The sequence below is a fragment of the Patagioenas fasciata genome, chromosome 10 (genome assembly GCF_037038585.1).
Source record: "Patagioenas fasciata isolate bPatFas1 chromosome 10, bPatFas1.hap1, whole genome shotgun sequence".
Classification (NCBI taxonomy): domain Eukaryota; kingdom Metazoa; phylum Chordata; class Aves; order Columbiformes; family Columbidae; genus Patagioenas; species Patagioenas fasciata.
Window position 1 is genome coordinate 8,864,228 of NC_092529.1, and position 15,922 is coordinate 8,880,149.

At 62.0% G+C, this 15,922-nt stretch overlaps 2 protein-coding genes across 2 annotated transcripts; one reads left to right on the forward strand and one right to left on the reverse strand.

Annotated features, from left to right (window-relative positions):
- The first annotated feature begins 328 nt into the window (after positions 1-328).
- On the forward strand, positions 329-11,171 carry GRM2 (glutamate metabotropic receptor 2). The gene is made up of 6 exons (XM_065845586.2): positions 329-421; positions 3,468-4,087; positions 6,361-7,198; positions 7,917-8,980; positions 9,661-9,835; positions 9,994-11,171. The coding sequence occupies exons 2-6, from the start codon at positions 3,629-3,631 to the stop codon at positions 10,065-10,067; spliced, it is 2,610 nt and encodes an 869-aa protein (XP_065701658.1). The 5' UTR covers positions 329-421; positions 3,468-3,628; the 3' UTR covers positions 10,068-11,171.
- A 118-nt stretch (positions 11,172-11,289) lies between these two features.
- RRP9 (ribosomal RNA processing 9, U3 small nucleolar RNA binding protein) lies at positions 11,290-14,629 on the reverse strand. Its single transcript, XM_065845687.2, has 15 exons — positions 14,489-14,629; positions 14,275-14,357; positions 14,087-14,202; positions 13,932-14,011; positions 13,781-13,822; positions 13,493-13,619; positions 13,157-13,281; positions 12,817-12,909; positions 12,621-12,721; positions 12,366-12,500; positions 12,113-12,175; positions 11,893-12,038; positions 11,716-11,795; positions 11,523-11,596; positions 11,290-11,430 (listed from the first exon to the last, which is right to left on the reverse strand). Exons 1-15 carry the CDS (start codon positions 14,627-14,629, stop codon positions 11,325-11,327), a joined length of 1,512 nt encoding a protein of 503 aa, XP_065701759.1. The 3' UTR covers positions 11,290-11,324.
- Positions 14,630-15,922: the final 1,293 nt, after the last annotated feature.

The following is a 15,922-nucleotide window of genomic DNA, read 5'->3' on the forward strand; positions in this document are numbered from 1 at the left end:
CGCTGGGCTGGGACTGAGATGAGGGCACGGGGGAGCAGGTGCTGAGCTGCGGGTCTGCCCGGCTGCTGAGCTGGTCCTGCCTGCTCTGGCGGTGTCCTGCCTGTACCCCGGCTCGGTTTGACCGTGCCCTGCCTGAACCTGGCCATGTCCTCCCTGCTCTGCCCAAGCCCTGCAAGCCTCCGGCTTTGCCGGTGCCCTGCCCAGCGCGGCGGTGCCGGGAGCGGGCAGAGGGCAGGTGGAGCGGGCCGGGCTGGGGCCGGGCCGGGGCGGGGGCCGGGGCCGGGCCGGGCGGGGGGCGGAGCGGCTCGGCTCAGCTGGGGCTGGTGGAGTGTCAGAGGCAGCGGCGGGAGGCGGCAGCAGCCGCAGCTCCGAGGCAGCAGCTGGACCGGCACCGGCTCCCGGCGCAGCCCGCCGGGCCCAGGTAAGGGTTGCGGTCGCACCCGGGCGTTACCGGCCGCGCCCGTCTCCGTGGCCCCGGGCCGCGCTGTGGCTCGGCGGCGTCCCGGCGTCCCCAGAGTCCCCAGAGTCCCCGGTGCCCGCGGCGGCGGGACACTGCGACCAGCGATCCCCCGCAGCCGTCGGGGCCGCGGCACGGCGGGGCTCGGCAGCTGGTGCCTGGAGCCGGTGCTGGGGCTCCCGGCGCTGCGAGAGAGGATCCGAGCCCTGGCACCGGTACCGGCTGGGCTGGAGGTGCGGGCGAGCCGGAGGTACAGGGACGGGTCCCACGGGCTTCCCCATGGCCGGCGCAGGACGCCGGGGCGCCGGACATCGGGAGAAGCCCCCAGAGGGCCCCCACCGCCGCAGACCCCGGCCCAAGGTAACGGCTGCCCGCCGGCACCGGGACAGGGCAGCGTGGGTGACCGCCTGGGCGGCAGGGACAGCCTCCCCCCGGCTGCTGACTCCTGGGTCCTTCCTCCAGCTGCCCGCAGCCGGGTAGACTAGTGGGTCTGGGGGGCAGCCGGACTTCAGAGCGGATTTGGGATGGGATTTGGAGTGGATTGCCTAAGCCTGTGACCCCCAGCCCCTTGAGGAGCTGCGGTGGGGTGGGCAGACCCCTCCTCTCCCACCTGGCTGGTGGGGCGCATGGGTGAGGGCTTTGTCAGCTCCTCTCACCTTCGCCAGGTTGGGCAGGAGCAGCTGAAGGGCCGTGATGTTGGGGGGCGACAGGGTAAGCGCCCTGGGGAAGGTGCTTTGGCTTCATGGAACACCAGGTCTCGGAGGTTGTGGGGCAGAACAGACATGTGGGGGTCCTGGCAGAGCTCGGTGGTGGCAGGATCTCCAGGACCCCTAGGGGAGGTGTCGATGGATGCTCATGCAAGGTGGGCTCATCCTGTGCCCTCCCAGCCCGGCTGCTCTCACACACACCCCACGCCACCTCTAAGGGTGCTGGTGTCGGAGAGAGTCAGGTCTCCTGGCAGGGGGTGGGTGGGAAGCACTTAGGGCACGTAGGAGCAACAGCACCTTCTCACCCATCCTACTCACTGATGCTTTTGGAAGGGGAGGCTGCTGGCAGCCAGCAGGAGCCTTCTCGCTGCACTGTAGCTATCAGGCTGGACTGGGCTCTGCCCTGCTCAGTGCTTCACCTCCCCAGCTGTTCCCCAGATGTTCCCGCAGTGCTGTCCTCCCCCTGGCACTGTGCCAGCCCAGCTGAGCAGCTGCAGGGATGGCCACAGCCCTGCTCACAGCATCCCTCAGGGCTCACTGCAGGGTGGGTGATGGTTTGCCCTTTTGGGAGAGCTCTGCCTAAAAGTGCCTTTCATCTGGCGAGTGCTGCCATCTGCTCCAGAAGAGTTGGACCCCAAGGAGCTGGGTTCCGTTCCTGGTGCTGCTGGACCTCTATACCAGGCTCAGCCTGCTGCCCATGGGCTCCATCAATAACCAATTTACCTGCAGCCTCTTTCCTGCTTGAGGAAACCCCGAGTCCCTCAAAAGCATTCACTGCCTGAAATGAGGTAGGAACCCTTCCTCGGCCTCTTCCCCAAACTCCTTTAAATTAGAGGGGCAGGTGTGAGGTGCCCTGAAGTGGCTGGGGGATCATTGCAGGCAGGCAGCACCTGGGTACAGGCACTTTGGGGGCACGGGGGAGGGCTGCAAGCATCTCACCACCCCATCCCATTCTCCCCCATGTCATGCTGCCGCCTGCATCCCCCGAGCATCACCACCAGCTCTGGCTGCTTGCCAGAGGGCTCCTGTAGCCACGGACATCAGTGACCTGGGAGCACCATGGGGTGATGGAGGGGTGCCCTGCTTCTGCTTGGGGGGAGCAGCCTCGGTAGCAGCTGTGGGGGCTGCAGGGGGGACCAGCACTCCTTGGCATCACCCTCCCACCCCGTGTGCCCTCACGAGCACCCTGCTCTGCTGGGGAGCCCCAGGACCTGCCACAGCGCCGGCAGCTTCCCGTGCTGAAACAGCCGGAGGTTTCTGGGCTGTCAGGGGATCTCCTTCTCCCATGACCCCCAAAACAATGGCCTTGTGGGATTTCAGCAGTCAGCTTCAAATGGGAAACAAATCTCTTCTGTGGTTTGGGAAAAGACAACAGATCTCAGAGGGGACTGCATCTCCTGCCAAAAAAAGGCCTGCCTGCTGCAAAAGCCTTTGATTCCCCCGCGCCTCTGTGCTTTCTGCAGAGGGAGTCAGCAAACCTGGCTCTTACTTTTACTGAAATCTCTGAATTTAGTATAAAGGGAAGGAAGGGGCGGTGGTGAGAGAGCAGGCTCTGAAGCACTGTGGCTGCCGTTGCCCGCCTGGCACGTTGCTGCGGGAGGAGGAAGCCAGTGGCGTGTCCCAGCTCCGGTGCCACGGGCAGCACTGGTGGCAGTGGCAGAGCAGGTGGGCTGTGGGGCTATGGGGTGGGAATTGAGCTACAGTGGTGGCAGGGTGCTGGGTGCTACAGGCACGGCCGGCTCACGGACGGCTGCTTTTGGCAGCACTCTTGGCTGGAGGTGGGGAGCTGTCAGAACCCCTAATTCTGCTGCATGGACCAGGGCTTGGCTTGGAGCTTGCATTGCCTCTCTGCCTGCCCAGCCCAGAGTGATATCGCTATCCTGGGTGACCCCCCTGGCTCCTTCCCCCACCCTCAATGTTTTAGGGGCTGGCAAGCTGCCCCCTGGCAGGCTGCTCTGCCTGGTGCTGCGGGAGCCAGCTCTGTGCCCTTTTGCCCATGCTGGTGCAGCCCAGGCAGTGCTGTGGGGAGACCAGACCCCATGCTCCTGCTTGTCCCCTGGGGTCTGTGTCACTTGTGGGTGTCCTGGGGGTCCTGGGTCACTGTGGGAGGTGTTGCATCTGCTCAGCTCGCCCTCCTGTGAGGGCTCCTTCTGAAGGGCACCCTGTGGGGTGGGGGGGGACTGGAAGTGGGGGTACAGACAGGCTCACGCCCCTGCTCGCCCATGCAGCGCTGACACTGCCCCTGGGAACAGTCCTTGCCTCGCCTCGCAGCCCACAGACCCAGTGGCTTTTTGCTTTTCCAGGTGCTGAGGGCTCTGCCAGGGCAGCACAATCCCCCTCCTGCGGACACCACGCCGTGTCACCTCCCACCCCCGATGCCTGGAGATTGCGTGCCCTCGCCTTGACAGGTGGCAGCGGGTGACACGGGGGTGGCACGGGTCTCCTGGCCGGCCCAGCGCACCCCATGGCGGTCCCTTTGGCTGCCTGGCTGTGGCTGATGTGCTTGGCCACCTGCGTGTCTGCCGGGCACAGCATGGCTGGGAAGAAGGAGATCAGCACAGACGGGGATCTGGTGATCGGGGGCCTGTTTCCCGTCCACGAAAAAGGAGCAGGGAGCGAAGACTGCGGCAAGATCAACGAGCACCGGGGCATCCAACGCCTGGAGGCAATGCTCTTCGCCCTGGACGAGATCAACAAGGACAGGAGCATCCTGCCGGGGGTGAGGCTGGGTGCCCACATCCTCGACACCTGCTCCAAGGACACCTATGCCCTCGAGCAGTCCCTCGACTTTGTCCGCGCCTCGCTTACCAGAGTGGACGGCTCTGAGCACATCTGCCCTGATGGCTCCTATGCTGTCCACGACGACGTGCCCACCGCCATCACCGGTGTCATCGGGGGCTCCTACAGTGACGTTTCCATCCAGGTACCCCCCAGGCAAGAGAGGCTCAGATGGGGCTGGGTGGATGGCAGAAATGGCGGGGGTGGAAAATCTTGGTGGCCAGGCTGTGATGCCACCACTGGTGTGGCACAGGGATCCTCTCATGTCCCTTGCGGTGACACTGTACCCCTTTCCACAATGGTGGGGGGAAGCCAGCCCATCACTTGGGAGGTGCCAGGGTTGTCCCTGGCTACTGCCATGGTGGAGCTGCAGCCATGATGGCAGCTGGGGTCCCCCCAGGGGTTGTGGGCAGCCCCTCCACCTTCTATAAGGCATGGCAGCCAAGCTGGTGGATCCGTCCCATGCTGGGACGGGGATTTATTCCCCTCCCGGGGCGGCAGCAGCAAGCGCAGCTCCTCAGGCCAGGCAAATCCTGATGTTCAGGTCCACACTGTTATCAGTGCCACCACGCTGCCGTGTCCCTCGCCGCCGCCATTGGGTCTGGATGGTGCAAGCTGCCTCCCGGCAGCGCCGGTACCACTCCCTGGCCTGCCACATCCTGGTGCAGGCCTGGAGAAGGACGATGGCCCTCTCTCTCCTGACATACGCTGCCAGCACCCGCCGGCGCTGCTCCTCCCGCTGATGGCTGACAGCACGATGCCACCAGGCCTGGATGCGGCGGGCACTGATGTTGGCCACCTCTAGTGCCCGGCGGACCAGTTGCCCCCGCCACCAGGCCTGGATGGTCACGGCCGCGCCGTGGCTGTCCCAGTACCCCCTGGCCAGCATAGTGCTGCAGGGGTGGCTGCTGCGGTGCCCTGGCACCCAGTGGGTGGCTGTCCCCAGGGTCTGCCGTGGTGTGGGAGCGCAATTCTGCTCACCCCCAGCCCCGTGGGTCCTGTCCCCCATGGGATGGGTGGATGAGGGCCAGGCACAGGGTCACGTTCCGGCATGGTGATGACACTCCTCGTGTCAGAATGGTGCTGGGGACACTGCAGTGGGGATGTGGGGACACTGCTCCCAGCAGGCAGAGCTGCCTAATGTGAGTGGGCACCATCCCCTCTGCCCCCCAAACCCAGCCCGTGAGGTGTGGCCAGTGCAGGGGCCACTGCCCCCACGTCCCAGTGATCCCAAGGCAACAGGTACCTCAAAACTCGGACCCAGCTGTCACCCTGGCTGGAGTACAGCTCAGTCCCCAAAACTGTGGCTCTATGTAGCCAGGGGCTGGCTTTGGCAGGGAGAAGGCATCCCCGGAGGACGCAGGTAGCTGCGGGTGGCCAGTGGAGTCCTGTGGGATGCTGGTAGAGGCCATACACTCGCTGAGATTTAACGAGTCCCCATGGTGTGTCAAATCAAGTCTCTTGGTCCCCAGGGTCCCCGCATCCCCCTGGCCGTGGGGTGGAGGAAGCCAGGGCTGGGTGACAGAGGCAGCATCCCAGTCCAGCCCCCATGGGCGGTTGTCTCTTCCCTTGCTGGAGGACCCTGCGTGTCCCCATGGCCAGGACCACTGTCCCAACCCCAGTGGCACAGCGGGCTGGCAGCTCCTGTTGTGCGGCGAGGCCAGGCAGCAGCATTGCTGTGCTCGAGGGCCTTCTTGCTATTCGGGGACTTTGTCGTGGAGAACATTTGTCCACGTTAATTAAGCCACATCTCTTGCCTAGGGAACAGCGAGATGGGGGCAGGCTCAGAAGCCTTCGTGACATGCCCAAGCTCCCCCTTGCTGCTCCAAGAGCCTGGCTTTTTAGCAGCCTCATTAGTGGGGTTTTTTTCCCCTTTGAAGCTAACGAGGGCTTCTGCCAAGCGGCTGGAAGGTGCTGGTCCCGCTGGGGCTCCTGATGGCAGGTGCACAGGTACTGGTCCCCAGGCTCAGCTCTGCAGCCCCGCCCCGGGCTGCATGGGGGGGCTCTGCCCCAGCTCCTGGCCCCACAGCCCTTTCTCCCCACACCACGGGGCTGCCAGGCTCCCTGGCTCGCTCCTTGCCCAGGAGCATCTCCCACCAGGCACCTGCAGGGGACTTTCTGCTTTTGCCATGAATCCATTTGTCCTCTACCCAGCCCTGAATTTCAGAGGGCAGTGCACGAAATATTAAAAAAAAATAAAGAAATGGGCACATCTGAGGGCTCAGGCAACAATGTGCATGTGCTGTCCGTCTGTCCACTCTGTGAGCCGGAACCCTGCACATGGTAGGGGTTGCTCATCAGCCCTGTGGTCGTGCTTGGGAGCATGAGGCAACACCCTGTGTTGGGCAGGGGTCCTCTGGTGGGAACGTCCCTCCCTGGGCCAAGTCTTCAGGAGCTCACCTCTCCTCCTCCACGCAGGTGGCCAACCTGCTGCGGCTCTTCCAGATCCCACAGATCAGCTACGCCTCCACCAGTGCCAAGCTCAGCGACAAGTCCCGCTATGACTACTTTGCCCGCACTGTCCCACCAGATTTCTACCAAGCCAAAGCCATGGCGGAGATTCTCCGCTTTTTCAACTGGACCTATGTCTCCACGGTGGCCTCAGAGGGCGACTACGGGGAGACGGGGATCGAGGCCTTTGAGCAAGAAGCCCGCATGCGCAACATCTGCATCGCCACCTCGGAGAAGGTGGGGCGCTCCATGAACAAGAAGACCTATGATGGGGTGGTCCGGGCTCTGCTGCAGAAGCCAAATGCCAGGGTGGTCGTGCTGTTCACCCGAAGCGAAGATGCCCGGGAGCTGCTGACGGCTGCCCAGAGAGCCAATGTGTCCTTCCTGTGGGTGGCCAGCGATGGGTGGGGAGCCCTGGAGAGTGTGGTGGCTGGGAGTGAAGCGGTGGCGGAGGGAGCGATCACCATCGAGCTGGCAGCCTACCCCATCAAGGAGTTTGCTGCCTACTTCCGTAACCTCCACCCCTACAATAACAGCCGAAATCCCTGGTTTCGGGAGTTTTGGGAGCAGAAGTTCAGGTGCAGCTTCCACACCCAGGACTGTAGCCACTATTCCCTCAAGACAGGCAAGTTTGAGCCGGAGTCCAAGGTCACATTTGTGGTCAATGCAGTCTATGCCATGGCTCACTCTCTCCACAACATGCACCAGGCACTGTGCCCCAACACCACCAAGCTCTGCGACGCCATGAAGCCCGTCAATGGCAAGAAGTTCTACAAGGACTTTATGCTCAATGTTAATTTTGATGGTGAGTCCAGAAATGGAGATGGGGTTTGGCTGTCTAACTGGAAAGGGGTGGGCAGAGGGGCAGGGAAGAAGACGAGACATCCAGATTTGGCCCAGTGCTGTCCAGTTCCTCCAGCCTGCCCACACTCGGGGACCCCCATGCCATGAGCTGTGGTTGTCCCAGGATGCCAAGAGCCCACTGTCACCCTTGGGCAGCAATCCAGGCCTTCTGTTTCCAGTGTGGAGAAGCCAGTGACCAGCTCCATCCTGCCATCGGTGGGTGGGGCCACCCCATAGGGGACCCTCCAGTAACGTGGGTCCTGAGAGATCACACTTGCAAGCACCACAATTTATTCATATTCAAGAAACTGAAGGGAGACCCTTCACCAGGGATCTACATAGTGGGATGAATTCAAGTGTGTCCTCCATGGCTTGGGGTGAGTCCAACTACCCAGATGTCACTGAGAGCCACGGAGGCTGCAAAACCCCCCACTTTGCCCCCTCAGAGCTGGCTGGGGCTGCTGAGCTCTTGGCACATGGGAAAATAGTTCTCCACCACTGCTTTCCTACTCCTAACATGGGTATAGGCAGCAAGTATGAGACTGAAGGCAGGGAACAGGCTGGACATTTGCTTGTGGCCATGGTAGGATGTGACCCTTTGATGGACCCCTTCCTCCAAGCTGGGAGCGAGCGCTCTCCCACCCCACGGCAGTGACCATCTCCCCTTCTCCTCCCTCCAGCTCCGTTCAGGCCGGCAGACACTGAGAGCATTGTTCGATTTGACCGCTATGGCGATGGGATTGGGCGCTACAACATCTTCAACTATCACCACATGGATGGGCGGTATCGGTACCAGAAGGTGGGCTACTGGGCTGAGGGGCTCATCCTCAACACCAGCCTCATCCCGTGGGCTGAGACCTCCATCCCTGTGTCCCAGTGCAGCGACCCCTGCAAGAAGAATGAGATAAAGAGCATGCAGCCTGGAGACATCTGCTGCTGGATCTGTATCTCCTGCCAGCCCTACGAGTATTTGCTGGATGAGTTCACGTGCATGGACTGTGGTCTGGGTTACTGGCCCAACGAGACCTTGAATGGCTGCTATGAGTTGCCTCAAGAGTACATCCGCTGGAAAGACGTCTGGGCCATTGGTCCTGTCACTATCTCTTGCCTGGGTTTTATCTCCACTCTCTTCGTTTTTGGAGTCTTCATGAAGAACAACGACACACCCATCGTGAAGGCCTCCGGCCGGGAGCTCTGCTACATTCTCCTGACTGGGGTCCTTATGTGCTACAGCATGACCTTCATCTTCATCGCGAAGCCCTCGACCGAGGTGTGCACGCTCCGGCGGCTGGGGCTGGGCACATCCTTTGCTGTCTGCTATTCGGCCCTCTTGACCAAGACAAATCGCATTGCCAGGATTTTCAGTGGAGTGAAGGAGGGGGTCCAGCGCCCCCGGTTCATAAGCCCCACATCACAGGTGGTCATCTGCATGGCCCTCATCTCTTGCCAGCTGATCATCGTCATCATCTGGCTGCTGGTAGAGACTCCAGGCACAGGCAAGGAAACAGAGCCTGACAAGAGGTACATCGTCACCCTCAAGTGCAACAACCGTGACTCCAACATGCTCATTTCACTCACCTACAATGTTCTCTTGATCATTCTCTGCACGGTCTATGCCTTCAAGACACGGAAATGCCCAGAAAACTTCAATGAGGCCAAGTTCATTGGGTTCACCATGTACACAACGTGCATCATCTGGCTGGCTTTCCTGCCCATCTTCTACGTGACCTCCAGCGACTACCGAGTAAGAGCCTGAGGTTTTGGAGGCTCTGACAGGTCCTTGGTGATTTGGGCACTGTGGGGTTTGTGGCTAGGAGATGCATGGGCCTGGGGAAGGGTCTTTGGCCGTGGACCTGGTGATGGTCACCTCTGCACTGGGGTACTTGCGAGTCCTAGCGAGACAGCCCCTGTCCTGGCAGACTGCTAGAGTAAGGTTGGGAAGTGGTCCTGAGACCATGGTGGTGCCTGGGGAGCTGAGCAGTGCCAGGGTTGGGGGACCATGGAGTGCACACTGCAGCACCTCTGTTCCCCCCAGCAAGGCGCCCAGCCGTGTTCTTGCCAGGCCTGGAGGAGTGCGTGGGGAAGCTGCAGTCAGGAGCTTCTGTAGAGGACCTGCACCCCGCTGCAAGAGCGGGCATGGGGGTGAGGAGTGTTGACAAGGCTGGATGGGGGTGCTGCTCAGGGTGCACCCCCTTTGCGGGGCAATGAGTCCCCATCAGGGCAGTGCCCATTCTCTGCTCATGGATCTCCAGCAGGTCCACCCTGCCAGAGGGACCTGGTGTGAGGTGGGATGTGCCTGTGGGGAACAGGCAGCAGCCCCAGCTGGGTGAGGGCTGGCCAGTGCCACAGCAAAGGCTTCATCCTGCCCTGCTCAGGGGATAGGGCTGGTGGCAGGAGCACCTGACCCCCCACCCCTGTCTCCAGGTCCAGACCACCACCATGTGCATCTCAGTGAGCCTCAGCGGCACTGTGGTCCTTGGCTGCCTCTTCACCCCCAAGCTCCACATCATACTCTTCCAGCCCCAGAAGAACGTGGCCAGCCACCGCGTGGGCACCACTCGGTTCAGTGTGGCAGCTGCCGGCTCCAGCCAGTCCCACGGTGAGTGCAGGGGGGCTGGGGAAGGGCTGAGAGGGAGAGCACCCCAACATGGGCTCCTGAAGGAAATTGGGGTGCAGGGTAGGGCACAGCTGGAATTGGGGGGATGAAGGATGCTGTATCTCCTATGGTTCATCCCTGACCTCTGCATTCCTGGCCAGGCTCAGCCTCGCAGTCCGTGCCCACAGTGTGCAATGGTCGGGAGGTGGTGGACTCCACAACGTCGTCCTTGTGAAGGATGGGGGGGCCAGGCCGTGGTGACACCACTCCTGCCCACAGCTACATCACACCCCATGGACAGCAGTGCCCACGGCACGGCCAGCGCAGGGGCCAGAGGTGGCAGAGGTACACATCTCACTGCTGGGTCACGGTACATGTCACCCTGCCCTTACACTGAGCCACGTTAGACGTCCCCTGCACTGAGGCCTCGGCCACTATCCCCTGCACGGAACCACGGTGAACATCTGCCCTTGTCCTTTGCACTGAGCCATGGTGAACGTTCCCCATCGCCTGCACTGAGCCACGGTGCATGTCCCTCTAAGTCACCTGCACTGAGCCATGGTGAGTGTCCCCCAGCCCTTGTCCTGAGCTGTAGCACACATTACACGTCTCTTGCACTGAACTGTTGTGCACGTTCCCCATTCCCTGCACCAAGCTGTGGTGCAAGACCCCCACCTTGTCCTTGCACTGAGCCCTGGTGCAAATCCCGCCCCTGGCACCACCCGCACTGAGCCCTGGTGCTCATCCCCTGCCCCGGGCACTTGGCCATGGTGCAGAACCTGCCTCTCTCACTGAGCTGCCTCCCCACTCACGCTTTGCTTACACCAAGCCCTGTGCCAGCACACACTGCCCGTGTCCCTGCCACATCACCCACCCACTGCCCTTGCCCCATCATGCATCCACTTTCCCCTGTCACCCCGTGCCAAATGTCACCCCTCCCCCAGTGCTTTGCACAGTTTCACCTTTTCCTTCTCATTTTTGGCCCCAGGAAAGCTGCCAAGCGCTGCTGGGCTGGGCCCAAGCCCCCTCCATCCCCTCCCCTCACTGGCTGTGCTGCTTCTCACCCCTTTGTGGGAGACAGGGCAGGAGTGGGGCAAATGCCCACTGCCCCGCCAGCCGCTGCAGAGCCTGGGCTGGGGGTTTGTTGGGGGGCTGGGTGTGAGTAACAGGACCCAAGTATTTGAGCCCAAATTTTTAAGAGTAGATTTTTCTGTGAGCAAGAATGTGATTTTTTTTTTTTTTGGTAACTTATGTAAATAAAGTGGTTTTGTTTTTTTAGAAAAAGATTCTTCCAAAGCTCAGGGCTGGTTGAATGTGAGGGAAGGCAGCAGACTCTCGCAGGGGGCAGACCCACATCATGTTATAGGGACCAACAGAGTTGGGGGGCCACACAACACCCTCTGCTCATGTCCTGCTGGCCCCAGGAAGGCTGTCGCACAAAGGACACAGGGCGCAGCTCTAGAAACAGGATTTAATGACCCAGCTTCAGGGCCTAGCAACCATTGGGGGCTTTGGGGCTGGGGGCTGCAACCCTCTGCTTCAGGGGGATGATGCAGATGCTGTTTTTGGCTTCTTTGATTCTCCACCACCGTCCAAGCCTGCAGATGACAGAAATGGGGGTCACCCTTCACCAAGCCCTGTGGAGGGAGGGCCTGTGTCCCCAGGCAGGGCTGGGGAGGGGGGACGGTACCGGTGCTCCTGCCCAAGGCCGGCCACCAGAAAGTCACCAGCTGCTGAGAACTTGAGGCTGTTGACAAAACCCACCTGGAACGGACAAGGCAGAGTAAGGGACTCCTGCAGCTTTCTCCCACTGCCCAGGGTCAGCCTCCAGTGAGGAACAACCCCCAGCCCAACTACAGTATCCCCAACCTCCCCATCCATACCAAGGGGATGTCAGAGAGGGGCTCCAGTTTCCGAAATCCCTCACCGCACTTCCAGAGCTTCACACTAGCACTGTGGGAACCTGGGATACAGAGAGGAGACTACCATGACCCACGGAAGGGAGCAGGACCGCCAATCCTGCACTGCCAAACCCCCGCTCCAAACTACCAGCTGCTCACCTGTAGCCACGAGGTCACTGTTGCGCAGAGCAGCCACTGCCGAGATCCAGTATGGCTGCTGCAGGCCCTGGACATCCTGCATGCCATGTGCTTGCCTGGCCAGCGCCAGTGGCTTCTTCTTCGTCAGCCCCCACAGGGCTACGGAGCTGTCAGGGAAGGGAGGGGTGAGGGGGCCATGCGGGCAGTGCCTGCCCAGCCTAGGCCTCAGCCCAGCGCTCACCCGTCATCGGCACCCGACACCATGTGCTCCTCGTTGATGAGCTGGATACAGTCAATGGAGCCCCTGTGAGGAGAAGAGCACTACCACCAGTTACAAGTGTGCCCTGGGATCCTATTTACGAACCTTATTTAGGGCCGACTGGGGCATCAGCATTCCCAGGTGCCAGCAGGCTCCCAGCGATGCTTGGTACCTGCACACCACTGCCTCAGCCAGACACACCTGCCCACAGCCCCCTCTCCCATCCCACACCTACTGGTGCCCAGAAAACACGAGCTGTGACTCCTCGGGAATCTTCCAGAGCCGCACGCTGCCGTCACGTCCCCCTGCTGTCACACAACAGTCCCGGCTCAGGCTGTCCAGCCCCGTGATGATGTCCTGGTGCCCAAACCTGGAGGGGAAGGTGGCAAAGAGCTGCGGTGGGCAGAGTTCTCTACTGCCTCACCTCCCTCGGGGCTGCCAGAGTGTCCCATGACAGCAGGGTCAGCAGGGAGTCTTCTCCGGGTCTTACAGGGTCTCCATGTATGCGTTCTCCGCCACATTCCAGACCTTGACAGAGCGGTCATGGGAGCCACTGTACAGCTGGTGCGTGCCCTTGCGGAAGGACAGGCCCTGTGGACAGATGGACATGGGGGCAGCAGTGAGGTCTTCTGGGGAGGACAGTGCTGCCCAGCCCAGCAGGCGTTGCGGCTGATGCTCCAACTCACCGAGACGGCATCGCGGTGCCCAGTGAAGATGTGCAGGCGTTTGCACGTGGCTGTGTCCCAGATCATAATCAGCTTGTTCCTGTCTCCCGTGGCCTGGCAGAGAGCAGAGGATGCCTGATACTTCCGCCTTGGGGACCCACAGCCTGCCCCAGCCTCTGCTCCTACCCCATGTGCTTTGGGGGATCCGAGGGACCCACTTTTGACTCTGGCAGGGGGAGGGCTGGCTTTAAGCCAGCAAGGTACATCTGGGCATGAGACACCCCAGGACCCCAAAAGGAGATGTACACCCCACAGCCACCTCTCCACCCCATATGGCAGTGCTATTCATCCCTCCTCGTACCAGGTACTTGCCGTCTGATGAGATGGCCATGCAGAGGACCTGGGACGCATGGCCCATGTGCAGCTCCTCACTGCCCTTCTTCCCCCCAGGCACCACGCACAGCCTCTTCCCGCTCTCTACCTCCCCTGTGAGAAAGGCATCACTGTTACCTCCTGTGACGCTCCAATCACTCTGGAAAGCACTAATAAGCCTCCCACAGAGCCCAAAATGGTGCACATCCATGCCCTTGGAAGGACCAAGGCACTTCCATGGGCACTTGTGGTCCTGCTGCTGCAGGGTCCTTGCCAGGGTTCAGGCTGGGCAAACAGCCAGTTGCAGCCCCAAGGGAACACTTGCATTTGATGAGGGCACCATCCTTGGAAGCAGAAAAGATGAACCTGTCATCCGGAGAGATGACCAGGCAGGTGACGGGCAGCTGGTGCCCCCGCAGCACTCGGATGCTGGTGGGATCTGGAAGCTGCACCTGCAGGGAGAGCAGGATGTGAGCTGGGCTGCGCCAATCCCTCCTCCGGCTAAGAGAAGGGCCCTGTCCCGTAGCTGGCACCGCAACTCAGGGCGCTGGCCGTGGCTGGTGTCCCCTAAAGCCAGCACTTAAGTCCAGTACCTCCAGCAACATGCACTTACATCTTTGGCGACCAGGCGCTGCAGCTGGCCTTTCTGCTCAAGCTGAGGAAAAAGCGGGAGGCTCAGCGAAGCCAGTCCTGGCCCCGCGGGACAGGGGCAGAGCCCACTGCCACCACTGGGGCCGAGGGGACGCGTCCGCCCCCCTGCTCACCACGTCCTCCTTCAGGCGGTCACCGATGAGATCCACCGGCTCTGTCTCCTCTTCCTCCTCGTCCACTGCTCGCTCCTCCTCTGTGGTGGACACGGGGCATGAGGGTCGGGCTCAGCGCTCGGGGCCGCCCCACCGGGGCACCAGGTGGGACTCACCGTACTGGCGGAGCTGCTCCAGGTACAGTTTGGCCAGGCGCAGCTTCTTCTCCTGCGGCGTCTCCTCCACCTCCTCCTCCACCGCCACCTCCCGCCGACGCCGTCCCAATGACGGGCTGCAGGGACACGTGTGAGCACCGGCACCAGCACCAGCACCCCCACCGACACTCCCCCGGCGCAGCCCGTACCTCTCCGGCTCGGAGTCGCTGGACACCTCCTCGTCGACGGGCCGGCCTGCCGCCGCTCGTGGCCTCCCCTCGGCGCCCGGGACCTGCGGGACGAACCGGGGTGAAGAACGGGACGGGATAGGACGGAGACGGGCGCAAAGCAAACCGCCGCGACGACAGCCGCCGGGACAGCCCCTCTTCGGCCCCCACTCTGCGCCCCCGGCCCGGCCCTCACCGCCGCCCGCGGCCGCCGCCGTCCCGCCGCCCCGCGCGAGGCCTTGGCCCTCCGGCCGCCTGCCGCCGCCATGCTGCTGCTGCCACACGTGCTGCCCACCCCGCCCGCCTGCAGGCAGCCAGGCCACGCCCCCGCCCACATCTATTGGCTGTAGGTGGCCAGGCCCCACCTCCCCTTCCCCGCTCCCGCTTCCTACCAGCGGGTCGCGCTGTCACTCGCTGTGACCCCGCCCCTCAACACTGAGCCCCGCCCTCTCCCCGCCCCCTCGTCGGAGCTCCTCCCCCTGGGCGTGTCAGATGACCATTCATTCATGCTGACGCCCCTGGCCAAGAGCCAAAGACACTTCTTACCTTAAAGGTTTCTCTGGCATAGGTGTTTAGCCAAAGCTAGTGGGAATATCTCTCTTGTTAGCACTCCAGGTGCTGCTGCTGCTGCTCTGAATTATCCAACTCAGGTCACCTGCCTGTGGAGGAGCAAAAGCAGGGTGGGTGCTCAGAGAGGGGGTGCAGAGCTGGAGGTGCAGTCTGAAAGCGCCGGGCAGAAAAGTCGCTGGCAAAGAAAGAGGGTTCCCAGACGCATCTGGGGCAGGGCTCTGCGATATGGCCCATGGTGAAGCCAGAGGGTGAAAGCCCTAGGGCTGGGCTCCCCTTGCCACACAGGAAGGTCCACCTGCCGTGGGCTGGGGCATGAGGAGAAGGGGCTCTGGCAGCAGCCAGCAGGCAGGCGGCTGGTGTGGGAGGCATGGTGGGAAGGAGGGATGTTTCCTGCCTCTGTCCTTGCAGCAGGTGCTGAGGGGGCACCACTCAAGCAAGGGGTCACTGCCTGTGGGGGTCTTGTGCCAAAGTCAGACCTCCAAGGTGTTCTGCAGTTCCTGGAAGCCGAGGTTGCCCGCACTGGACACCAGCATTTCAGCATGTCATCCATCGTGGCCAGGGTCTGCAAGGGGGACAGAGTCTTGGGGGCAGCTCTGGCAGCCTGATGGGGGATGGCTGTGGCCATGCAGTGCCCAGGAAGGGGCCTGGGGGTTGAAAAGCTCCCCATGGTTCTCCTCATGGCATACCTGGGTGTAGACAGGCTCCTCGGTGGCCTTCTGTGGAGGCAGGTGGAAGATGTTGCTGAAGCAGACTTGGAGGAGGCTGCTCTTGCCCTCCTCCTTAAGCAGCCTTGCTTTGCTGCAGGGACAGAGAGGTGCTCTTCAGACCTGGCCATGGGGAGGCGGACATGGGGTCCAGGTCCTGCACTTGAGTGTTGATCGGCAGTCATCTGAACATGAGCCAGCATGTGCCCAGGTGGCCAAAAAGGCCAACAGCAAACATGAGGTGTATCAGAAACAGTATGACCAGCAGGCCCAGGGCAGTAATCGTCCCACTGTACTCGGTGCTGGTGGGGCTGCACCTCAAATCCTGGGATCAGTTTTGGGCCCCTTATGGCAAG